Raw genomic sequence first — 26,196 nt, 5'->3', positions numbered from 1 at the left:
CTTTCCTTCCAAATATTATAAAATTATCTTTGCTCTTCTTATTGTCTGACTGTGGACTGCGATTTGTTCTTTTAGTTCTATGCTCAAAGAATTCCTAAGTGCACATGAGTATTTTTATGGCCAACTCAGCAGATAACACTGGAAATCTTAGAAGCACCTTTAGCTGGGTTCTCTTCTTGCAAACAGGAACACACTTTCCTTCTGGGAACCAACAGTTTCTCTTCTCTTCAGTAGTGTTGTACCTGGGACAGAGAAACAGTGAAACAATTGCTTGTTCATTTGTTTCTTTAAAATGTGATGCCTTTTCAAAGTCCCTGACAGGGAAGAGTCTGTTTCTCTTGTCACATTGTTAAAAGTTCAAGTCTCCCCTCTTGTGCCCTATGTCCCCTTTCTCCTTCACTGTGGGGTGGGGTATTTTCCTCTTGATGGCGTGCTTTGTGAGAGATAACTATTGCATGAGGCTGTGGTGGGTTCTAAATATTTGCAGCAGTGCATCATTAGCAGAGAGTTGCAAGAGTAGCCTCTCCTGAAGGTTGTGATCATCTCTTTTCCCAAGTTTTAAAAAACAGTAAGTGGAAACATACTTTCTGGCACAGTGGGGTATTTGAAAATTTAAAAGGAATTCTATATTGATTTGATAATGTTAGAACTTGAAAAAAAAAAAAAAGCAGGTTCATAGATCTGTTATAAATTATGTGCCGTCTATATGAAATAGGTGGGAGCTGAGAATTTAGAGAGCAAAGCTTGTTAAAAATGTAGAGTTTGTTTTTGTTTTTAATCAATGCTCAACTCCCCACATTTTCAAACCAGCTACAAGGAAATGACTAGGAAATCATACAAACTGAAAATTATATCTAAATCGTTTAAGTGTTTTTCTTAATTTAAAAAATCTATGTTATATATATAAAGCGAGCTATTCAGATTGTGTTCATCACTCATGCCATCCTGTAGGGCATTCATGTTTTGCAGTGAAAGTTGGGTGGTCAATCTACACGTGACCAATTTGGGAAAGGTTATTGATTATTGACTTATTCTTTACTATTTTTCAAATGGAGAACTTGTTAACAATAATTAATGCATTAATTTCCATAGCAATACGAGAACAGTGTAACCTTAACTAAAAATCTCAGAATGGAGAACACTGGGACATAAAAGAACTCATTTTCATAAGATAAATATAAATGCTGATTTCCTCAGAGTAGGCTACTGAAATGGTTTTCTTGAACAGTAGAGTTTTTATTCATTGCCAAAAATTATTAACTGACCTTTCTAATATAAGTCCTGTAAAGTGCTAGTTTAAAAATCTCCAAAGTTCACAAGTACATGTTCTTTAGTAGGTCTTTCTCTAAAACTGAATAATGTCACATTCGTAGGATGGTATTTGTTTGGCACATGTTTATTGAGCATCTACTATATTCAAGAAATGTGTTGGATCCTTGGGATATGGCAGTGAATAAAAACAGATGGGGCTCCTTCTCTTGCAAAACTTGTATTCTACTGGAGAATATGTCATATTCTCAGTCTCTTTAAAAATAAAATTACTAAACGCCTTCTCAAACTTTTCTTTCACAGAAAAGCATGGGATGTTCTGGGGGCACTTAAAACATTAAGAAGTGTACACTAAAGACCAGCATCCTGAATCTAGACATGCTTTCCTGTGATTCGGATGAGTCCCTATTACTCCCTGAACAGTAGCAAAGCAAACCTGTACCAGCCTGAAAATGTTTTGATAAAAGCACTGATTTTATTCCCTGTTGTCCTGTAAAACACATGAAATTGGAATCCCACTGAAATATCTCTGTGTCTCATTTACTTCTTCATATGAATTTATGTGAATGAAGTGATTTAAGTAAGGGAACAGCTGCAATAGACAGTAATAGACTTTAATATTCAATATTCCTTATGGTATCATTTTCATACATTGCTGGTTATTACTGTTTCTTAGGAGAATATAAGCTTATAAAACAATTATATAAAAAAAAATCGTATCACGAGTGCTGTGCTTTCTTTGTAATACTACCGAGAAGCCTTTTGTACTGACAGGGTTTAACTAAAGAATTATATGAAGACAGAAGAGCTCAGTTCAGCTTCCCATAAGGCATAAGACATGATTTTGCTGCTGTTGTACTTATATATTACCTTTGGAAAAGCGGCTCCCTGAATTACGAGAGAGTATGTGTAAATTATGTTACAGTAAATATTGATACAAGCATACAGTGTCTTGTCATGAATGAACCTCAAGCCAAAATAATGTGCTTGGGTTCCCTCCTTCTGGGTCTATTAGTCAGCCAGAGTCCGGCCTTTGACAATATCACAAAACTATATTTTACTAACTCATCTTTAAATCAGGGGTTTGCATATGTAATTTCAAACCAGAGGAGATGAGAATTTGCAGAAGGAAAATGGTTTGTACTTTGTCACATCTCTTTGTGCCCTTTTCTTTTATGTAGGAAGTGCTGTATATGATCTTAATTTTTTTTTCCCAAAAATTATTTGTCAACTCTCCACAGTAGGTATCGTCACCTTACCCAGCATTTCACTCTACAGCACATTTGAGACATTCTCTGGAAGATGTTTCTCAGTGTCTTTCGCTTGGCCTTTCAGGAATCTTGGAAGCAGCCATCTTGCAGCTCTTCTTACCTGCTCTCCTCATATTTCTCCTACTTCACTCTGGCTCTTCTCTCTCCTTTGAGGTTCCTTTATTTCTGTCTGCTCTGTTACTGTGAGTGTGCCTCAGAGCTCTCCCTGGACTGGGGCCTGTACTCTGTGCATGCTCCTTGGGAGGTCTTCAGGTACCCCCGATGTTAGGACCAGTCCCACAAACCCTAGCCTAGAATTCTGTTCTGGTTCCAGATACTCCCTGGTTTGTCACAAGGTGCCTAAGACTTCGTTTATGCTTTTCCTTCAAAACCAGTTCTCCCTGAGTTCTTCATCCACCCTGGTCTTGCCTCCTCCTCACAAACCTCCACTGCCACTCTGTGGTTTAGAAGCTGGAGATGTGAGTTCAATCTTGACATCTCCAATGCCTTCCCTAGTTTGGTAGCCTCTGCCTCCAGAACCTCTCTCTCCTTGAGCCACTTTACGCCATCCCCTTGCTGTGGCACCACCTTGTCCCACAGGATTGGCTGCTCTAGTCCGTCCTCACCCTGCAGGAAGGCAGGTTTTTGCTCACAACACTTTGTTCATGTCATTCCTGGCTGAAATCCCTTCAGGAGGTTTCCATCCTCTCCGGGATGGGCGTCAGTCTCCATCCCGTGGGCCCCTGGGCCATGCAGAAGCTGGCGTCTGTGCCCCTCCAGCCTGTCCCGTGCGGCCAGCGTGAGCTCCTCTGCACTGCTTGCAATTTCTCTGTCGCCTCTGGATTTGCCCCATGAGCCCATTCTGCTCCTTGCCCTCACAAAGACAGCTTTCAGCTTTTAGTTTGTTTCTCTCACCAGAGTATTCCATAGTCCCACTACTTACCTTCATCTAGCAGCAGTCATCTTGTCCTGGTTTTTCTTTTTAGTTTTCTTTTGTGGGAACTGTGAATTCTGAGATGGCTGGGACCTTGTCCATCTGCTGTGTTCCTACCTCTCCATCACTTGATGTCCAACCCAGAGCTGTCACCTAAACATGAAAGGAATGACTAGGGAAATAATCCTAGGGAGGCTGATGTTTTTAGAAGAAAAGATAACATAGTTATATTAAAGAAACTGAAGTTCTAAAAACAAAACAAAACCATCAGGCATGGTAACCAAACTAATATTTTGGCAGTGATTCTGGATTTCCTTTGCTTTCCTTACCTTTATTGTTAAGTACATTTAAAAACATCTCATTGACAATAATTGTTTCTTTAGGGGGGAAAAAAAGAGAGAGAGAGAAATGGCTTCCCCTTGTTTTGTGCTCCTGACCGATAGATTAACTTTTTTGGAGAAAAACTTCATAAGTCTTTTCCATTGGATATAACACATAAAGCAAGAGGCAGGAATGTTGGTTACCATCACAAAGAAAACTTTTGTTGAGGACTTTGAAGGAGAGTAGAGGGAACGGGAGTAAATACTTGACATTGTTCCTTGAGGATTGAAAATAACCTGTGTATGACAATTATGCTGATTGTAGATGTTCCAAGGAAATTAACGTTTGTAGAAATTACAGCACTTTAACACAGCTGGCAGTTATCTCATTGTATCTGTGTTAGACACGTAAAGCCTCGTCTTAGTACAAGTAGAGAATGTGGCCGGGTGAGCCTTGTCTTAGACCCCATACTGAAGGATTTAGTCATCAGGGACTACTTTAAAATGAGTCTCTGAAGTTTAATCCTCTTAGAATTAGAAAGCTATATGAGAATAGGAAGGGGCCTAAGGTATCATTTATGATTCTCTTCACTTTATGTATTAAGAAATAAATGTGGAGAGGTCGAATGATTTGCTTAATGGCTGCAAGGCCAGGGTAGTGGCAAAGTAATTTAGAAGCAAGGTGCCCATTCCTCTTACACATGCGAGTGCGCCTAATTGGCCGTGATTGTGTTGTTCAGGCAGTTTATATTCTGATTGTGTTAGGAAGTAGCATACAATAAAAGCATGGGTTTTAGCATCAGACAGTCTGTTACATTTTGGGTCTGCCATAGGTAGAGTGACTTGGGGAGGTTCCAGTACCTCTCTGATCCTTGGTGTAGCCCACGGGGGGTGGTGAGGGGGCGGGATCGAAGGAGATGAAGTGTTGTCCTGCCTGACAGCAGAACCTGAAACTGACCCGAACACTAGGACCACTCTTCAAAACTCAAGCCTGTCTTTTTTTTTTTTTTTTTTTAAAGATTTTATTTATTTGATAGAGAGAAATCACAAGTAGACGGAGAGGCAGACAGAGAGAGAGAGAGGGGAAGCAGGCTCCCTGCTGAGCAGAGAGCCCGATGCGGGACTCGACCCCAGGACCCCGAGATCTTGACCTGAGCCGAAGGCAGCGGCTTAACCCACTGAGCCACCCAGGTGCCCCTCAAGCCTGTCTTTTTATTCATTGTTTCGTTTCCACCCGTCCTTTGGATGTTAGTGCTTTCCACAAGATATCATTGTAATCTAGGCTATGTACTGTGCTGTGCTCTCAGCTTGAGGCCTGCTTCCAGTGGCCTAGTGTGTATAAGATCTCCAAACCATTTTGAGGAAAATCTGAGTCATTCAGTTGGAAATTAATTTATTCATACATTTAGTCACCTAGTACCTGCCCTGTGCCAGGTATTGGGGATAAAATAGAATAAGCCCATAAATATTGAAATTTCGAATAATAAGATTGTGACAGTTACTAACCAGAAGCCAGTCTGTAATTTGCTGTGGAGATCAGGGCCACATCTGTGCCAGGTTTTTGATGTTAATGTTGAGATGGTGGGATACAATTTCTCTATATTAAAGACATCATTTGACCCACTCATGCTTACTTACAACAACATGAGAATTTGCTAAACGCTGCAGAAAATATATTAGTTTTTTTAAAAGAAGCCAACATTTTAACTCTTCCTAAGAAAAGTAATCAAGTATATAATGGAAAGCATATTGATTGAATGGAATCCAGTTTCTTTGTTATTATATATCATTTGTTACTTTCTGATTATAAAAGCAACATAGGATCGTTTGAATATCTTTTCTAAGTATGAACTACATTTAACATTGTTTTCCAGTATTGGGGTAATTCCCAATTTTATACCTTTGTAGATAATGTTATGATAAAGAACTGATTCACGTGAATCTTATTCACATAGCTTATTATTTTGTGAGGGCAGTGACCACTACAAAGTGAAAGAAGTGGCCAGGTCAAGGAGTATCAGATGTTTGGGGACCTGTGATATACATTTCTGTATTACTTTAGAAAAGACTGGTACCCAGTACAACTGAGAGCTAATTTTTTTCTAACAGGTGGAAAAGCTTTCCTGTTTTTCCAGACGTGGAGCTGAGGAGGGCCTGAGCATAATTACTCCTCCCTGGAGGAGGAGTAAATTAACTAACTAGTTAGTAAACTAACTAAATTAAGTTAGACTGAAGAACACTTTTTGCACCTCAGGCAACAAGCCACAAAGTAAAAATTGTGATTCTTTTATTTTAGTATCTTCTTCTAATTAACTTTGACTTGGAGCAGGTTTTTATGTAAGGAGACTTACAGGACCTGGGACTACCCTGGGCCTCTTTCCAGGACCCCCTCATTCTGTCTCTTGCCTGTACCACCATAGTGCCCCGTGGCACGTTTCTTATTCTTAAAGTCCTTTTCTTGCAACAACAACAAAAAATCATCAATAGATTTAAAACAAAACTGTGCACCCCAATCAGGTTTGTTTTTTCTTTTTTTAAGAAATTAAAAGGCATTGTATCTTCTGTTAAATATTTATGTAGTAGGCTACTGATGTCTTCATTTAAATCTGTCTTTTGAGATGTAAATTAGATATGGTTAGGGAGGTAAGGGAGGTGTAGACTCATTCCCATGAAAACGTTCAAGTGTGAGGTTCTTTCTGAATAGGCACCTTACTGTTTTTTTCTCTAGAAAGCCTGCATCTGCTTTTTTTTTTTTTTTTTAATGGAATTTTTATTCGATTTTCTAAAATTCTAAAATAGCCTTTTAGACTATTTAGGGATTTCTCATGAATAGCTTTATAAGGATTTTATCATCTAGAAAATTGCAGTTCTGCAGTTCAATTAAATGTAATCTGTTAAGCAAATGTGAGGATGCATTGTTTGTCTTATAAAATAAATTGTACAGGAAGTAGGTCTCGTTTAGAGATCTGGATTGCAAGTTTCTTCAGTGTATGTGCTCATTTAAAATTTTTTCAGACATACATAGGGTATTGCTTTTGTTTGCTTTTGTTTTTACCTCCCCAAAGTACTTAGGAATTGAGGCATAGTATTTTTTCAGAAAATGTCCTTTTATTTTTTACATCAGAGACCTTGAATATTTAATTTACTTTTCTGTGAAGCTGTCAGTTGTAATCAGCAATTAAAAAAAAAAAACTAATAAAACAAATCTTCATTTCACAATTTAAACCTTATTGAGTCTAATTCACTAGCGCTGTGAGTTTATTATTCTCCTGCAGTTTGACGTGCCTCCAATTGTAATTGTGTTGACCCTTCAATGCATTAAATCTCCCCAGTGCTTATCAAACTGGGAGAGATAAGTCTACAATTCGGAACTTCATTAAATATCTCATTTATATTAAACAGATGATAGCTTCTAACAGAAATAATAATTTGTTCCAATGAAGGAGCCGGAGCCATTGTGGTTTCCTCTGTTTGGGATGTGCGGTCCTCTCTCCCACTTGGCGGTGCTGTGCTGCCTCCCCCCAGAGTCCCCCCACTACCAGCCCAGCCCTCCCTGCCAAGCCCTTTTTGTCTCTGGCTGAGCGTCATAAGATATTAGTCTATGGGGTTAACCTCAGAGCCCACATTTGGAGGATTGCTGTTAAGTGTGCTTTGTTCCTCCTCGAAGCTGATTTGTTTCAAGGCCTTATGAACATAGGTTCCTTATTCCTATTATTTTTGTGAAGAATCTGACCTATGAGGCACAGCCGTTTTAAAGAATGCCACATACTGTTTTAATCATGGTGATGGAAATTGACCCATTTTCTTTGCTTATTTTTTTAGATCATATATGTTTGTGACCAACACATATTTGCTTCATTAGAATATTTGGTCTTTACTTCTATATTGTTTGTGTACTATTAAAGTGGTTTTCTCAGGTACTCACTATCTTAAGATTGCAGTAAGAGAATAGGATGATTTTTTTTCTAATTTCTAGCAGAAGAAATATAGACTCAGTGAATTGTTCAAGACACCTGAGCTTACAAATGGTCTTTAGGTCTTATAGAGTAGGTAGTAATTCTACCAGCGCTTGTGAGGTATATCTGCTTATTATAGATACAAAAAGTATAGCTCAGTTCCGGCTTCCATTCTGATAAAGCACGCTTTATGCAGAGCAACAGCTCATAAAGAATTCCGAATTAAACCATAACTTAAATTGACTTCAGCAGATACTAACAGTCAAATTGAAAAAATAAGCAGCAAAATAAGTTAAAAAAAAAATAAAGCTTTTAATATACATATTTTTCCTCCAATGGCTGCAATCTGACAGAACTTCATGGGAGGCCCAGTGTAAAGTGGCAGAGAAAGTTGGTCATTAGGCAGAGCTGTCATCACAAATTATTTTGGTACAGGGTGAAAAGTTCTAGTTCATTTGGTACCCAGTTGGATGCAGGCCTTGGGCAAGTTGTTATAATTCCCCCATGCTGCTCGTGGGCCTCCAGGACTGACTTTCCCTTGCCTCCTTTTCTCCATAGCTGAAGTCACCTGGGAGCCCCTCTGGACCCGAGCTGCCCATTGAAACGGTATTGGATGATCGAGAACGAAGAATTTCCCATTCCCTCTACAGTGGGATCGAGGGGCTTGATGAATCCCCCACGAGAAATGCTGCCCTCAGCAGGATAATGGGTGAGTCAGGTAAAACTCTGTTTATCACATCTTATTTTTATGCTTTCCTGGTTCACTGGAAGGTTATTAATGTAATATTAATGTAAGGCAGGTCCGTGTTTTTAAGAGGAGAAAGAGCAGGTTCATTATAATCATCCAGGAAGTGTTAATAGTGGAGAGACTGAATCAATACATTGATCTTGTTAAGTGAATTTTAGATCCTGTAACATGTGGGGGGTTGGGGGGGGGGAAAGGAAGGGGTCACATGGAAATTCAGTCAGTGATCAAGATGTGTTTAGCTTATTTGAGAGTAGAAGTGAAGCCATGTTTTAGGAAAGTCAAAATTCAGTGGTTTATGACAAGGAGGTTTCAAAGTCACAGCAGCGCTGTGTGTAGGGAGAGGAACGAATGCATCTCCCCACATTTGCAGGTAGGCGAAATATTCACATTGATTTGGCTTGTACTCAGTAAGATGTTACCGTTTTTAAGTTGCATCTCTACTTTTTCAAAACTCTCATTTTAAAATCTGGAAGCTGGTGTTTTGCATCCTTTGTTTGGATTCAGCACCATACTGTCTGCTTGGCCCCCAGTGGGTAATGAGGTTATTAGCACGAGCTCCGTAGCCGTGCAGCTCTCTCCTAACAGATCCAGTTAATAAAGACTTGCTTTGCCACAGGAGTGGTTGGATTGACTGAGTTGCTCATCTTGGGATTAACTTGTGAGAGTTTTCAAATTTAAAGCATAAGAAGCTGTTTTGATTAAAACAGCACCTGACATAAAACACTTTTATTGCTGGTGTGTTTCGCAAGGCTCGAAAGTAAAACCCTGAATTTAATGCCATTTTGAAACATTTAATGAAGATTTAATACAATTCAAGTCTCTATTGCGAAGCTTCATTGGGACAGGAATTTATTTCCTTCATCAGTGGACATTTGTGGACAACTTTCTATTGACAGGACGTTTGTGTACAAACTTTGCTGTAGATACAAAAATGAGTGAGACACAATCTTTGCTTAAAAAGAACTCTCTCCTGGGCATGACAGGAAAAACACATAAAAATGACTAGTAGAATTTTCTGGTCTTCCTTTGGTCCTTCTAGCTTTCTAGTTTGGAAAAGTTGCTAAATTCTCAGTTCCTTATTTTGTTGCACATAGGACTTAGACCTGCCAACCCTTGCTTTGATTTTGTTGATAATTTTCTTTTTTTTCTTTTTCTTTTTTTTTTTTTTTTTTTGCCTGCTTGGCATAAATGGAAGTAGGGGAAGGATGCTGAAACCATTGTGCACCTGTTAGGAGGTACACAGTTCTCAGAGATCAGCACACGAATCTTCACTTCTTAATGATCGTTCTCTTCACTGGCGTTGCATTTCCCATACTTTCTTGGTTTTGGCGTGAAATTTATCTTTGTTAAATACTTTTTTCATTAATGAAAATTCAGACCCCTTGAGAGAGAGAGTGCATATGTCCCTGGATCTGTGTGCATACAAAGTGATACGCTGTTCCCCTTTATTATAGGAACGTAGGACTTGCCATACTGAATCAGACCATTGGTCCACCAGTTCCTGTAACCTGCGTCCTGCCTCCAATCCCTGATGCTTCAGAGGAAGGCTGAGAAACTAAAACTAAAAAAACCAAAAACCCCAAAATTCACCTAGTGACCTTTCGAAGTGCTGTCTATAAGGGGTTGAGGATTCCTTCATTTTCTTCATAGTCTGGTGCCCTGATTTTGTTAGCTGTGGCTTCATTAGGCCACTTCCGTTGGTGTTGCTGTTGTTCTTCCTTCCCTCCTGTGGAGATGTAATGGACTTTTAAGGCTCCCGATGCCTTCCGGGGGCAGCAGCTTCCCTCCCAGCTCTGTGCTTTGTGATCTTTGTGATGTATTGTGCCTGCCTTTTGGGTGGGGGGTGAAAAACTCTTTACCCTTTGTTGGTAGGCCAAGTTAATGTTGAACAATTTGGATATTTTCTTTACATCGTTTTTTACATATTCTACTGCCAACTAGGGATCCTCTATAGTTTTGCCCTGAGAAATGTATATGCTTAACCTGATCTGTCTTGAGTTTTAACAAATTTGAGAACTCAGTCTTCATCAGTCCATACTCCATTATCAGTGGCCCTAAGAAACAATTAGTTTGCTAAGTCCGTTTCCAGGTCCTGCAAGGGATGTTAGCTTACAACAAAATACCAGAACAGGTTACCAAATATCAGATAGTAGAGCACTGAATTTCTGTTAACCTAAATCAGTAGCACTAGTATGTATCTGATTTGCACAGAATCTAGGTACATGGAAATCTCTCAGGTAGATCTTGTTTGGTTACGGATTGTCTTCTGCATTTAGAATAGTTCGTATGTAGACACTAGTGGAGGTGATGATATTTACTTTATGATCTGCTTTGATTCAGATAGAGCTTTGTATTGAAATTCCAGCTGATTAAGAAATGACTGATTGTATGCAAACAGGGTGAATTTTTACCTAGAAAAATCATCATGTGAGACTCTAGACCAAAAGGAGCTTTGAGGCTCTCTAACTCATTTCTGTGGAAACATATCTCAAGAGAGAAGCTTCTAAAAAATAAATCAAAAAAGGAAGAGATGGAAAACTTGGCAGGGGTCGGGGTCATCCGCTGCATTCTCCCACTTAACAGATAAAGGACCACCGACACAAGATCCCATGGTGATTTTTTTGTTTTATGTTGTTTTTGGTTATTTCCTTTTTCTAAAAGTAGCCCTCTCTAGGGCATAGTTAGACCACACAATGAGGACTAGTGATGACCGTTCTTGATTAATATTAATTTATCCATATCTTTAAGCAAAAAGCATTAGACAGTCTCCAGAAGCTGTTCCATTCTGGCGGCCACTGTGTTCTGAAGATTAGAACAGCTCATCTCAAAACAGCCTTAGAAATCATCTACTCCAGCTGAATTATTTCATGTTCAGAGGAATTAGGGACCAGAGAAATTCAGTGACAAGTCTGAAGTCACAAGGTTTCTGTGTTCGTGAACCAGTGACGGTGTGTTTTCTCCCGATTCATGAGTCCCACATTACTTCAACCTGGATTGGTCAGATCAGCCAGAGTTGTGACCAAGGCAAGATTTCTGCTAATGTCTTCTGTGTGGGCTTACCTGCCACTAATCAGGGCTTTTAATCCTGGATATTCATTAAAAAGAAATCTCTAGAGATCCAGCCTAGGATCACTTCATGTTAAAAGACTTAAAAAAAAGTCTCCTAAATTGCTGGACTGCCTTAACTATAATAGTCTTTAAATAATAACAGGCATGGTTAATTTAACCAACATGTTCACTAAAATATATCTCAAGTTGACACTTGGAGTCATGGAACCTTAATTTTTTTTTTTTTTCCAAATTTTAATCTGAAGAAATTTTCTGTTTAAAGTAAGACCAAAATCTGGTATATTCGTTTTAGAGTTTAACCTCAGTAGTTTTTATAGTCATACATTTGTGGTGAGTTTAATAAATATTTGTGCTCAGCATATTTTTATCTTGTTAGAAATTCAACATTGAGAAATGGAACATTAAGGTTATTTTTATTGTGAGTCAAATCACTGGAAAAGTTTTCATCTGTTTCTAGTGTCATGAATGGTATTGTCTTCTGTGTAAATGTACCAATTAATAAATGTTTAGTAAACAATCATTTTGTATCCATTGTTTCACTCCTCTGTAAGATATTGATTGGTTTAAATTTTAGTTAGAAGGAATATTTATCCATCAAACAACAGATCAAAGGCTTCTCAGATCACCCTTGGAAGGTTTCATGTTTATGATGTACATACATCATTAAGAGGTATTGTCTAGGTGGAGTTGGTAGAACTTGGAGTGAAATAATTTAGTTGTCCATCGTTCCTAATATATTCCTGCATCCAGAATCAAAAACTAACTCTTGGCGAGTATGTTAAGAAGTTGGGAAGCTCATAAAAAATGTGAATTCTCAAATCTTTTGAAATATTAGCCCCTAGAATCATTTGTGAGAGGAAAAAAGCTAAATCGTTTTCTTATTATTAGGAAAATTTCTTACCATTTATGTATAAAATTTTGGATCACTTAAGGTACAATATTTTTACTCAACACAGCATATTATAAAAGGATTGTCATATGAAGAACCATTCAGTGTTCCATATTGCTTATTAGGCTGTCTCCCAGAATATATTGTGTAAACCCAAGAGTTTTAGTTTTTGTGTTTAAAAGGGAGTGCACTATAATTATATTGTAATTTTTCCTTCCAGTAAATTTTGCCTTTGTGAGGACTTGGCATTTAATGCTGTGACACGTGCCTTGTCAGTGGCGAGCTGTCAGGGATAACTCTGGTTTTGTCATTCTATACACTTTTTAGGCAAAAAAGTCTGTCTTGAGAAGGGAATATTTCTTCTGGTGATCGTCCTAGGATGCCCAACTTTATTTATGAATGATAATTTTTTAGACAGATTTTTTTTCTTTCTGTGTTGAAGTCCTAAAACTCAAGTAGTAGTAAATGAATAATTTGAATTCAGGAGAAAGAAACGATTATGTTAAATTTGATTTGCTTTATAATCATGAGCATTTATAAAAAGTTGCTAGTTTTCACAGTTTGTCAAAATGAGTGCATTTCAAATCAAAATAGAGTGTTTTTCTTGATAAAATGCTATGTTGCTGTTTCAGTAAACATAGAGTATTTCTATAATAAAGTAGTTGGTGCTAAATAATGAATGCGTTTGAAACGTCTAGCACATCCTCTTCTGTGGGTTGTCCTGAAAAGATACATATCAACTTAATTTTTGTTCCTTTGTTGAACGTCTAGAATAATATGTGTTTTAAAAATCCTTCAAGCCTATATATGCCATCCCATAATTGCCAAAATCGTGTTAAAATAAAAAGTCATCATTTGCACATTCTTATGAATGTTTGTTTTAAAAATTAGATCTTAAGCCTGATGTTAAAATGTTAAAATCTCTCCACATGTTGCTGTGGTGCTATTTTAAAAAGTGGCTCATAATAAAGGGAAAGAGCAAAAGTGTAAAATGGTGCCAGTGTTGGGAAAGGACAGCAGTCCGTTTCAGTTGGGTAGGAGCCAGTAGAGCTGGCTTACCAGATTGGAATATTGGACTTCAAATGAGACTTGGCCTATCCTGCTGTAAGGTGATGGGGAAATTGTCAATTCTTGTCCTTTTGGGAGAGGCAGTCATCGTACCCTGATGTGTGTTTCTGTGAGTATGAACTCTCTTGATGGGTCCACTTGGGCCAAAGGCTTGTCCAGCGAGGTCTTACCCAGAAGTATGGCATGAGATTTGAGGAGGAAGCCAGAACTGTGGATGTTTTGGGGAGGAAGATGCCTCATCAAAGATAAAGAAGCTTTATCTTTAGTGATTGAGGGCTTGAATCTTCATTTTGTCCCAAAAAATACATCTGTCATGCTGATCCACACGCCCGAGCAGATTTCCCCAAAAAACTCATCAGTAGAGACAGTTTGGAGTCTGTCCTTAGCAAGAACGTTACATCTGAATTGAATAAATAAAAATATACAGACCCCACTATCTTGGCCTGAAATCCTTTGGGCAGTGAGATCCTATCATTTCAGATCACTCCTGCCATCTCCCCGTGAGGCCTCGACTCTGCATGTACTCATCTTTGAAGTGCCCCCTTAGTGTACCGGGAGCCTTTCTCCTTCATGAATTTGATGATGTTGTTGCCAATGCGTTAAGTCAATGTCATCATTTCTCCTAGCAGAAAAGATCACATTCCTCATTCAGAGCCCAACTGTGAGGTTAACTTTTGTGAAGATCCCTGGCGTCCTCTGCCTCCAGCTGCCCAGGCAATTACCAGCCCTAGTGAAGGCCATAGTCCTTTTAGCACATCCTTCACACCACCAGTCCGTTATCCCTGTTTGTATGCCGGGCTCTTTCTCAGGGTGTGGGCTGTTTGGGGGCAGAGGTTTAAGTCTTTCTTCCATCCTTGCTACGTGGTATGTGCCCAGCGAATGAGAACGGGAGTGATTGATGTAAGTCTGCAGGGCTTCCCTATAAATTTCCTGGTAAAATTTTTCAAAGGACTTCCACAACCTAGAATCTGTGTCACATTTTCACATTAGAAGACGTTCTGGAGATCATCTGTGGCTTTAGGAAACCTGAATCCAGTGAAATTAAACTCTGTGCCAAGAGCTACAGAGCTGCCGAGTCAGAGAAGGGAGCAGACTCGAGGTCTCCACTGGCCATTTATTTGTGAAAAAATAAATTTCCTTCCTTCTGTTTTGTTCCACCAGGTTGAGCAGACATTTGGAAATTTAGCCTTTTTCTAATATTGTCATTCGTTTAGCTATATGCGTAGCCCTTAGATTGAGATCTAGAATTTCTCTTACTTTTCTTTCCACTGGGCAGGTAAATACCAGCTGTCCCCCACGGTGAACATGCCCCAGGATGACACTGTCATTATAGAAGATGACAGGCTGCCAGTGCTTCCCCCACATCTGTCTGACCAGTCATCTTCCAGCTCCCACGATGACGTGGGCTTCATGACAACGGACGCTGGCACGTGGGCGAAGGCTGCAATCAGTGATTCAGCAGACTGGTAAGACTGCACTCCAGGCTTGGAAAACATTACTTAATTGCAATCACCTTCATTTTATGTTTAAATGGTCTATCATTAAGCACAGTTAATCAATTTTGTTTTATGGCCGTGTTCTGTTTCCATGGTCTTAATACTCTTAATTATCACTCTTTTAATAAAAGATTCCCCTCCACCCCATAAACTTGCCCCATTGTTTTAGCGTGTCCAGAGCTGTACTGACTAACTCAGCCAGCTCTGTGACAGAGCTTCCACTCACCAAAAAGACCTGTTCGTTTCTGAAGTTCCGCTGTTGGTTATTTTAGATCTGTTTTAATTTGATGAATTGCTTTTTCATTAAATCAGTTCTAAGCAAAATCTCTGAGGTGGCTGAAAGTTTGTAACCATTAGATGACTTTGGTCAAATTAATAGCTGCTGTGCTGTAGGAGTGGGAGGAGACTTTTTTTTTTTTTAATTTATTTATTTGACAGAGATCACAAGTAGACAGAGAGGCCGGCAGAGAGAGAAGGGGAAGCAGACTCCCTGCTGAGCAGAGAGCCCAATGTGGGGCTCAATCCCAGGACCCTGAGATTGATGAAGTCCCAGAACCTAAGTCAGGTTCGGTGGGGTGAGGAGGTTCAGAGCCGACGACTAAAGAAAGAATTCTTAAGACGTCATTGGTGCAAAATGGTGGTTTATTAAAGCACGGGGACAGGACCCGTGGGCAGGAAGAGCTGCTGCCCCGGGTTGTGAGGGTGGGCATGTTATATACCCCACGGTTGGGGGAGGTGGTGAAGGAATGGGAGGTTTCAACAGAGTTCTCACATGTTAGGGAGGGCCTACAAGGTGCCGGGGGGGGGGGGGGGGGAGTCTTTGCCCTTATGGCTTGATCAATGTCGTCTTTAGGTCAGGCACTAACATCAAGATAATGGGGGATTCTTGGTGGGGCATTATGATCCGGCCATCATCTACATTCCTTTCTACCCCAATCTCCTCCAGTTTATGGTGGGAGGGGGACATTAGGGCTTCAGGAACCAAGAGTTATTTGCCTCTGGAAATCTGTGCTATTGATAAGGTAACCTCCCTGTTCAGGTCTCTAGGACATCTTGTAGAGCAAGGGAGATTCCTGTTCTGCAGGATTGCGATCCCTGCAAGTTAACCATTTATCGTTTTATGGCAGTCAGGGGTGCCTGAGGAATGCCACACATATGGAGGGGAGCGGGAGAAGAGGGGGTGCAAGGCGCCAGCTTTTGCTTTGTCCTCAGCCAGCCTCCTGCTCCCTCATCAAGATCATGACCTGAGCCGAAGGCAGAGGCTTTAACCCACTGAGCCACCCAGCCGCCCCAAGTGAGGAGACTTTTTAAAGGGTTGTTTTATTAGAGTGCTGTAACCCTTCCCTCTTGCTTCTAACATTGTGACTTTTGGGGCAGTCTAATGCCGTTTCTTTCTCCCGAATCTTCCAAAACAGAAGAAAGCATTTGATATTATCGAGCCGATGTGTGGCCCGTGAGTGTGGATGTGTGCCTTAATTTGCGTGCCTTGTAATTATACACATCCATAACCCGAAAGGCAAATACCTCCCAGGGATGACCTTGTGAGGTTGATGTAAAAATTAGCATAAGCTGCAAGCATTATACCAGAATTTTCTTATTGCCGTTTCTCTGGGGGTGTTCCATGAATACATCAGCAAAATAATACTTAAATGTTACAGCATTGTTCTTCACGACTTACCCATTTCTCTTCTCTACTCTTACCCAGACTTGTGTCAACAGTTGGTATTAGATCAGAGGGGTCTGGGGGATCATTGTTGATTTGTGTTAACATTTTTTAGAGGTGATTTTAGCAAAGTCACCCTCTCCCCAGTCCCCTTCCCCCACTCCTTACAAAACCACATGAACATCCAGCACATGTACCTGGGAATTCTGCAGATGTTCTCTTGGAATAGTCTCACCTGTTTGTTTGGATCCTTGAAAAGTCTGTCTCTGTCTTGTCTTGTCTTTCTTTCTTCAAGAAAAAAAAAAAAAAATTCTCTTCCTGAAAATACAGGATTTAAAAAGGAGCTATACTCCAGCTTGCATGATAATAGCGTATCCGTGAATGAGGTTTTTGGCTCAACATAGAAGGGGAAACCACAATATAAAGTAAAATCTCATTTGAAATCCACAGATGCTGTTCCATTCACTGCTGCAGTTTGTATCTGTTTTGGAGAGTGAAAGCAGCAACAGGGAAAGTAAGGGTTAGTTATTGGCAGTATTCAACTTGGGGACAAAAGCCCTCGAATTTCCACGGTGGTGAGGATTGTGAAGGTGGCCATAGGAATAGATCTGTTTGGGGCCTTCTAACGCACTGTATTGGTGAAAATAAATAAGGAACTAGCAGAAATTGATTGTGGCATTAATTTCCCTAAGGGCATTGATAAAATGGGGAGTACTTGCGTGATTTTGCTGTGGGGGACGTGGAGCAGGGGAAGGAATATGAATGAAGGGTTATCCAAACAAGAATGGCAGCTGTTCCGAATCACAGCAGAAACTGTAAGCTTTTCCAGCCTGACAATATCTCCCTAATCCTTGATGAAAATGTTATGAAAACAAAAGGGCAATAAGACAGGATTAATAACTGGAATTTTAATAACATTGAGGGTCAGGATATGGTTACATTCTTGAAAGAATCAGCTGTCAGTTTTGCAATCGAACTTGTTAAGTATTCTAGTATACTGTTTATTGTGTCTGAAATTAGTTTAATGGGTATATTGATAGGGAAGAATTAAGTATGTCATGGTTTAAGAGTATTTAGTTATTTTAAGACTCTTATTAGCTCACAAACTCATTTGACATTTTAAATTGTGTATGTTTACAGTTCACTGAGCCATCGTGGAAGGTGAATACGTCAAGTGGCTGAACTTTTGTTAACGAATAGGATATACTTTTTTCAATCCGTTAATTGATTTAGGGAATATCAGCAATGTTTTTAAGGAGAAACAAGGCAAAACAGCAGATTCTAATCTTAGTGGCAACATAATTCCAAGGATATGAGATCAGTTTAAAAAATATGCCAGTATGTGGTTTTCAGATAACATTGGCACCAACAATATTTATTTGAAAAGGCCCTTACCAAATTTCTATTAAGAATGTATTTCAGGAGTAGAATGATTGAAGGGATCAGCTTTCAACAGATGAAAGAATTATTCTTACTGAAAATATATAGAGTACGCTGTTGCAAAATTGGATCATAGTTCTTATCATATGGGTTTTTAGTTTTCACTTCTAGGACTGTCTTTTCCAATTGGGGTGTATGTGGAAACTACAAGAATAATGTAGTAAGCATAGTGGTATCTGAATACTACTACATATACATAATACTCAAGCATATATAAATTTAAGAAATATGTCTAAACAGTACATAATTATGTGCATACTGCAAGCTGTGGCTGTAAATACATGCATACATACACACGCACACATACATGCACACACATGCATACACACATCCATACATGCATATACACACGCACACACGTACATGCACACACACATACATGCACACACATACATATACGCACACACACATGCACGCACACATACATACACAATGCACACACACATGCATACACACATACATGCACAGATACATGCATACACAGTATGCAGGCATAGTAGTATCTGAAGGAGCCCCAAAGGTCTCAAAAATGTAGTCAAAATGTCATGGAAAAAAAGGTGGCATATTAAAGATGGAAAGATGTATTATAGAATGCAGAGAAAAGAACGTTTATTTGGACATAACATAGAACTTTACCAAATAAAGTTGTTCTTGCCCTGGGCTGAATTCCCAGTGCCCATGGAATACATCTTCTCTCTTCTCAGTACTGGGACCAGGACAAGGGCGAGGCAAGCCAGGTGCCCAGGATACAAACTACAGGCAGGCAATCACTCCCAGGTGTGCACTCTGACCTCGCACGACCGTGAGAGTGAGTGCTTTCTTGAATTTGGAGTCGTGGGCACCCACCTTGTCTCACCCTGGGGGCCCCACTCTGTGCTTGGTGGAACAGATTGGGAAGGATTGTGCAGTTCCCCTGTGTATTCCCCCTATCTATGTCTGTTATCATAATGTGTATTAAGTTGATTATTTGAGACAGACAGTCTTTGTGGGTGATAATAGCTTACTTTGTACTGTGGTTTGCAGTTTACAAAGGGCTTTCACATTATGTCCTTGAAGTCTCTCACTGGCCTTTCCAGACGGGTGGGGCCGCTCTCCTGTTTATTGAGCATATGAATACACGTGCACCCGACACATTTCAGGTCACTTAACCTGAGGGCGAAACATTTCCCTTGATGTCTTTCTTTTTACAATTTTTGCTTTAGCTCTTCTCTCAGAGCCAGCTATCATTTCATGCGCAGTAAACTGCAGCTACGTTTTTGATGGATATCCAAACCAGATCTCTCTGCTTTACCAGTATGGATGGTAATTATCTGCGGCCATAAAGGGTAGAGACGTTTGCTTCCATCAGAAGCATAAGGCAGGCTATCAGCCTATAAACTCAGTTCTGTAAACTGAGCTGATGGGGTAGACGCGGCCCCCTCACCTTCTAGTATGTTTAGCTCGCTGTGGAGGCATTTTCTCCTCACCGGCCAAATGGGGAGGTGGCTGGGTGCTAACACAGGAGAGTGGTGTGTGTACTCAGTGTGCCCAGCACAGAACAACCATTCTTACTGCATGAAACTATGCTCAGAACACTTAAGTACTTTTTTAAAGCGTTTACAGATTTTTACAAATAGGAGTGATTCTATGTCATCCCATGACACGTCCCCTGGGAAAACTCTTCCGGCGGTGTCCTGTTTCCAATGATCTGCCGTGGGTTTCACCATGTCTGTTTGAACTACTGTGTTGGTGTCGCCAAAATCAAATATCATCCGGGCTTAGTCGCGCTATTCCCGCCTCCCTCCAATACCAAACATTCCCCCATCTCTGCGTCCACAGCTTTGGCTTGGTGCGTCTGGTGTAGTATTTTTTCTGTAGGAACGTGCAGAGAACAGAGATGGTTTTGTTTTTATTTTTTTAACTTCGGTCCCCAGCACAACATGTTAATCAGAATAGGTTCTAATAAAGGTGTGTTGAGATGGTTTCTTCTTCGTTGAATAAATACTGCTGAGAAACTGCATTCTCATGAAACCACATACCACAATGGTGTTTTTTCCTTCTTTTCTGAAACACAGGATAATGGATATCAAAGAAGACCAGGATATCTAAAGGCTGTCTAAAAAAGACCATACTCTTTTTTAAAATTTTTACTTGATTGCAGTTCATACAGTCATTGTTTGCGGCCAGTATTTGTATTCATATATGAAAGTCTTCCTCAAATATCCAATCCTCCCCATGTCCCAAAGACTACCAGCCTTATTTTTTTTTTTTTTTTAAGATTTTTATTGTATTTATTTACTTTAGAGGGAGAGAGCCTGTGTGAGCAGGGGGGGAGATTGTTGGAGATCAGAGGGAGAAGAACAGGTGGATTCCCTGCTGAGCGCAGAGCCCAGTGCAGGGCTTGATCTCATGACCGTGAGACGGTGACCTGAGCCAAACCAAGAGTCGAGCGCCTAACTGCCAGAGCCACCCCAGCACCCCCATCTGCCTTCTTTTTGTTAATCACTTAGAAATAATGATGTATAGGGGAACAGTGCGGAAACTGAAGCAAATCAAGAAGGCGAGAGAACTCATGTGGAGAAAGAATTATTCTAAATGTAAATAGAATTTTGTATTTTCCCATCACTTCCTATTCAGCCACAGGTTTTTTGTTTTTGTTTTTGTTTTTAATGAACTGTATTTGTGTTAGTTTCAGCACACCTTCTTACGCACAAGCGTATATGTTCTTTCCTGATGTTGGATGTCCTCTATTTTTAGTAAATATTTTTATGTTTGTTTTTCTCTTCACACCAGCTCTTTGAGTCCAGATGTTGATCCAGTTCTTGCTTTTCAACGAGAAGGATTTGGACGCCAGAGTATGTCAGAAAAACGCACAAAGCAATTTTCAGATGCCAGTCAATTGGATTTCGTTAAAACGCGAAAATCAAAAAGCATGGATTTAGGTAGTGAGTACAATCTCCATGAATCTTTATCTAAATAAGGTTTAGATGCTTTCAGATTAAAATTGATAGTCCCAAACACATGTCTGTTTACTTTAAGCAATAGAGAAAATAAATGTGAAATGTGGCAATTTGGCAAAAATTAGTTTTTCTCTGAGTTTAAGATAACCATATTTATCATAAGTGGCATGTTTACATAATGTGCAATATGTTAACATATATGTTTCCTGATGATAAAAGAAACAAACACACGCATCTCATGCTATATTCCTGCATCTTTATTTGAAAAGATGAAATGTTTTAACATCTTGGTTGTCTAAAACCAATTTTTGGAAATAGTATTTGGTTGGCTGTGGGATTCTTGAACTAGAAGGAGAAGTATTGGAGAGAAACCATTATCTCAATCCATGTGTAGAATTTGGTTACTTCATGATATCTTTGTTTCACTCCTATTCTTTAAGGTTTATATAATAGAAACTCTTACGTGTTGATAATTAAGGCATGTAATTGAAGTAATAATTGGAGAGAATATTTGTTGTAGAAAGTATTTGGAAGCAAATGGGAGGAGGAAAATAACCGTAGTTGTTCAATCAAACACCAATCAGGTAGTGTCTCTTTTTGAATCAAAATCCACCAAAAAGCAAACAAACAAGTAAAATAATTAATTATATCTATAAACCGATCAAATGATTTACAGAACCTTTGTTAATCAACTGTAACTTATTTATGCTGTTCTCTGGTGGCTGTTTGTACTTCAAGACTAAAAGCATTAATTTATCACATGCATAAAAGAAAAATTTGGCGATGCATTGCCTTGGCTAATTATGATATGCTAACTTATAAATAACACACGTGTCTGTGAAATGAAATGACTGGCATTTTGCATGGAGACACTGCTTCCCCCCCCCTTTTTTGATTATGAATGTTTGCTTGATGTTTCATATTATTTGCATGAAATATTACCTAAGAATGATCACCTAACTGAAAAGATCCGGGAATGGTTGAAGCATGTTGGGCTGTGGGGACTAACTGTGCTAACCAATATACATTTACCTTTTAACAGTAGCTGACGAGACTAAACTCAATACAGTGGATGACCAGAAAGCAGGTAAGAATGGACAGTGAGACTGTTGCCATAGAAACTGTGGTCCAAGGAGCTGATCATAATTATAGAGCTGCCAATCATATTGCGTGTAAACATAAATATTCCAGACTTGCATGGATGCTTTCATTGTAGGAAATCAAATTGTACAGGAAAAGAAAAATTTTCTGTTAGAAGGAATACTAAGTGCAAATATAATTAGTGTTTCAAAAATGCTAAAACAACCTAGATTTTAATAGTATTTGTGTAGAAATGTTTTGTCACGATTAAATAAAAATCAAAATCCTGAAAACAGGATCTCTTCTAATAGACTCTTAAGTATCTAAGTCATGTATTAGATGACTAGCTTGATGTCCAGACAATGATCCTCAAAGTGGTGATTTTGATTTGAAAGATGATAGCATAAATATAAATATTTTTCACTGATGGACAGTGTCCAGTAATGCTGTCTTTAGTTGCTCGGAAAACCTTAGTTCTTCTTCAGGTGCAAGAATTAGCTCATAGTTGTCTGATATGGAGTTAGACTAGACAATGCACACAGCTCCTTGTCTTGACTTGACTTTGTGAACCTATTCTAAAATTTTCTTTTTTTTTTTAATTAACTCATTAGGACTGTTTCTCAAATGCTGTCTAGATCATTATGTAGCATCAATAATCAGATTATATTGAACTGGGTTTTTCATTGTATTAGAATTTATTTTTATGTTATTTTATAAAAATAATCATAGGAAAGTCATCACGTGTAATTAATGTGCTTTGTACAGTGGTGCATTTATGATTTATTATTATAAGTCTGGAATAGTGTTTTAATTATTCTAGATCCGGTATGAAGTACTCACATCACTTAGCACTAATTAGCTTCAATTCACCTTTTTAACCTGCAGTAGTAATTAGTTTTAGCCTGCTTGAAAAATGTATATCCATATACATATGTAAAGATTATTGTGGACAAGGTTGGAGTTTTTACATTCTGTAGAGTAAAAGATACATTCTAAAAATTACATCCAATAAATCATAAGATTAACTGTAGTGGAAGGCAATTAACTATAGCTTCAGCCATTATTATGTAGTTATTTCTCTGATCAAACATAAAATTCACTGAAATTCTGGAACAGGGCTAAAGAGAAACTATTTGATAGTTCATATATGTAAATTAGTAATTAGTTTTAGAGTTAACAGTATTCATTACTTTTAAAGAAGTAAGCCCTATCCAAGTTAATGTTCATAAAAACCAACTCGAACTTCTCAGGTTAAAGAACATGACTTCATATACTATGCCAGTCAGGTAAAGTCAGGAAAATATTTAATTTGACCAACTCACTTTTACTAAAAGGAAAAGAGCATTAGTGCAATTAAAAAAAATAATGATGATGATATCCAGAGTTTAATTGGACACATAAAATAACTTTCATGGAGAGGAGGCAGATTTTATAATCTAATTCAATCTAATTCAATTTTGTGTTTTTATTGTGGTTTAAAATGTTGGATCCTAGATAAAACCTTTTTCTTTTTTTCTTTTATTTTCCCCACTATGCACCATTGATCCTACCAAAGTAAACTAGAAAACCTTGGGAAACAAAATTATTACATAGACATCACAGTACCTATTTTTTGGTCTGTTGGTTTTAAATCTACATGAATAAAATGTCTAAAGTAGATCCTTTCCACCCTGAAATATTGGACAGTGAGCAGATTTTGTTATTTTTCTTTCTTCAGTTCACTTGAATTGCTAAGATGATCATGATTTTACAGTTCAGTCCAAAGGTTTTTGGTAGAGCCACAGTGGCATTTCAGCACAGATCATCTGTCTAGCCATAAGCCTTTCATAATGAAAATTGAATTCCATTCCCCTTTGCCCTTGCAAAAGACATCCTCTACTTTTTTTCGGCAAGAGAGGTATTAGTAAGTAGTTGAAAAATGGCCTAGGGAAAACAGTATGATTATGATTTTCCCCTTTATTTCAGATCTAAAGTTCTTTTTTGATATTTGGGGGTAAATTTTCTTTGTGAATGAAAAGAGAGAATAAGAGGAGAATTGTGTTTTTAACAGTTTAATCTTTGGATATAAAAAATAAGCAAAGTGTCCTAATGAGCTGACTTATAAAGAGCTTTAGAATATTATTTTAAAATTAAAAGATGTTGATTTGTGTGTGCTTGTGTGTGTAAATAAGACAAATTTTTGCCCATACTTTATATAGAGAAAGGCGTTTTTAATTTTCATCTCTAGGAAGTGCTAAGTGTATCATGTTGGGGTTCTCAGTAACCATCACTCAGGAATCTTAGCATTGCTCCTTAACAAAATCTTTGTTAACAGCTTCTTTGACAAATGTCATACTTAAATGTATCATATCCATGTTACAAATTAGAAGTCTCTTTCTGTAAAGGACCAGATAGTAAATAATGTGGGCCTTATAGACCAAACAGTTCCTGTAACAATTACTTCCATTCTGATGTAGCATGAGAGCAGCCATGGAATAGAATGGGCGTTCCAGATTAGGCCCATGGTTGGCTGATCCCTCTTATAGATTCACAAATTACAAATTATGACTTTTTGTATAACCTTTTACTTTAAGAATTTTCAACCATACCTAAATATAGAGGTAATAATTCATTGATTTCCTATATACATAATACCATGGCCAGAATGTTACATACTACAGTGTTACAGTTTCAGAAAGAAGAATAGGTAGGTAAGCCTTAAATTATTCTTACAAAATATCTGTTGCTTATTTATATTTTCATCATTGTTTTTTCCACCAGATTTGCCTTTGTTTATGTATTTTAATATATACATATATATATTCTTATATATGTACATAAATATTTATATGCATGTATATATAGACATACACCTATTGTAATATTCATGCTATTTCTAGATTTCATTATTAAAATGTTTAGTGCTGTGAGTATAATAAGTCAAATCTCAGCTAACTTTTCATAAAGAAAAACTTAATATACCTGAGTGATGTTTTTATGAAAATCTTTACTGGAAGCATGAAATCTTTATTGGAGAAATATAGATAGATACGAACACACACACACATACACACACAAACACACACGTCCTTTATGCTCACCAAAAAGTGCCAAATATTTGCCTGATAAGTGACTACAGAATTCAGGTGTAGCTGGTAGGTTATGAAAATTGATATGCATGAGTTATTCAGAAAAAGGGTTCCCCTGTGCTAATTCTAGGAAATATAAAATAAATGTCCCTGCCTACGAGTGATCTTCTCCTATTCTCTTTGACTTCTTGATTTCTTACTTTTTGTTTAATTCTAGAACAGAATTCATTTTCCTTCCCATGACATGACTTTTATGAGTATTTAGAACATGATCTTGTCAAAAATTATAGTGCTATCAAGAGAAAAAGTAAGATTGATCATCCTAGAAAGAAACATTTCATGGGAATTTTTGTTATAAAATAATCAAATATATACAATCCTGCACGGAGAAAGTTCAATAAATCATCTTTTTCTCCCAAACACAATAATTGAGGGACTATTATTTCTTCATTAGAATCATCTTTCTGCCTTTCTGCCTGTGTTACATTTTTGACGTATTTATTCTAACTTAAAAACTGCTACCCCATTGTGAAAATGAGGTGGGAGATGTAATGTAAATGGATCTTAAAAAGATAATTCTTGTTTTGACTCTCAGTTTAAACTTTTATTCTGAGCCATGCAAAGCCCGTGTCATAATTATTTGCCTTTTAGGTGATACCATATCAAGGCTCTGCCTTAATTATTGATTCACACGTGAGCTGGTGACCCCATGTACAGATAAACGACCTGCTCTGTTCTACCTTCCCATTTTTTCGTACCTGTCTTTTTAACAGCGTAAGTGACGAGCTAGTTCTGAAACCTGGGCTGACCAGTGGTGGTCCAAAGCTGGTATTTTAGTCATGGAGCGGCAGACTTCATCTGCCTCTGAGTGCCAGGTCAGGCAGTGATGGATGCGGCTGTCTTCCTCGCTCAAAGAAATTCATCTTGATTGCCTTCTAAAGCGTGGTGCTACTGGTACTCTCTCCGGGCCCCCTGCCCTATATCCTCCAGAAACAGCCCCATTGTTC

The 26,196-nt window shown here is 38.4% G+C and overlaps 1 protein-coding gene across 19 annotated transcripts in view; it reads left to right on the top strand.

The window, feature by feature from the left end:
* The window catches only part of PARD3 (par-3 family cell polarity regulator), a 663,820-nt gene that overhangs the window by 416,404 nt on the left and 221,220 nt on the right, over positions 1-26,196 (top strand). For 4 of the 19 annotated variants that reach the window (XM_059184236.1, XM_059184230.1, XM_059184240.1 and 1 more), the window contains 4 exons: positions 8,288-8,447; positions 14,780-14,969; positions 20,875-21,026; positions 22,084-22,128. In XM_059184236.1, the coding sequence (XP_059040219.1) occupies positions 8,288-8,447; positions 14,780-14,969; positions 20,875-21,026; positions 22,084-22,128 (547 nt within the window). The remainder of the gene's footprint in view (positions 1-8,287; positions 8,448-14,779; positions 14,970-20,874; positions 21,027-22,083; positions 22,129-26,196) is intronic. The other 15 variants (XM_059184243.1, XM_059184241.1, XM_059184238.1 and 12 more) reach the window with 8 other exon arrangements.

Source organism: Mustela lutreola, chromosome 8 (assembly GCF_030435805.1).
Source record: "Mustela lutreola isolate mMusLut2 chromosome 8, mMusLut2.pri, whole genome shotgun sequence".
NCBI lineage: Eukaryota > Metazoa > Chordata > Mammalia > Carnivora > Mustelidae > Mustela > Mustela lutreola.
The sequence above is the reverse complement of the archived record's forward strand: the minus strand, read 5'-3'. Positions and strand labels throughout refer to the sequence as shown.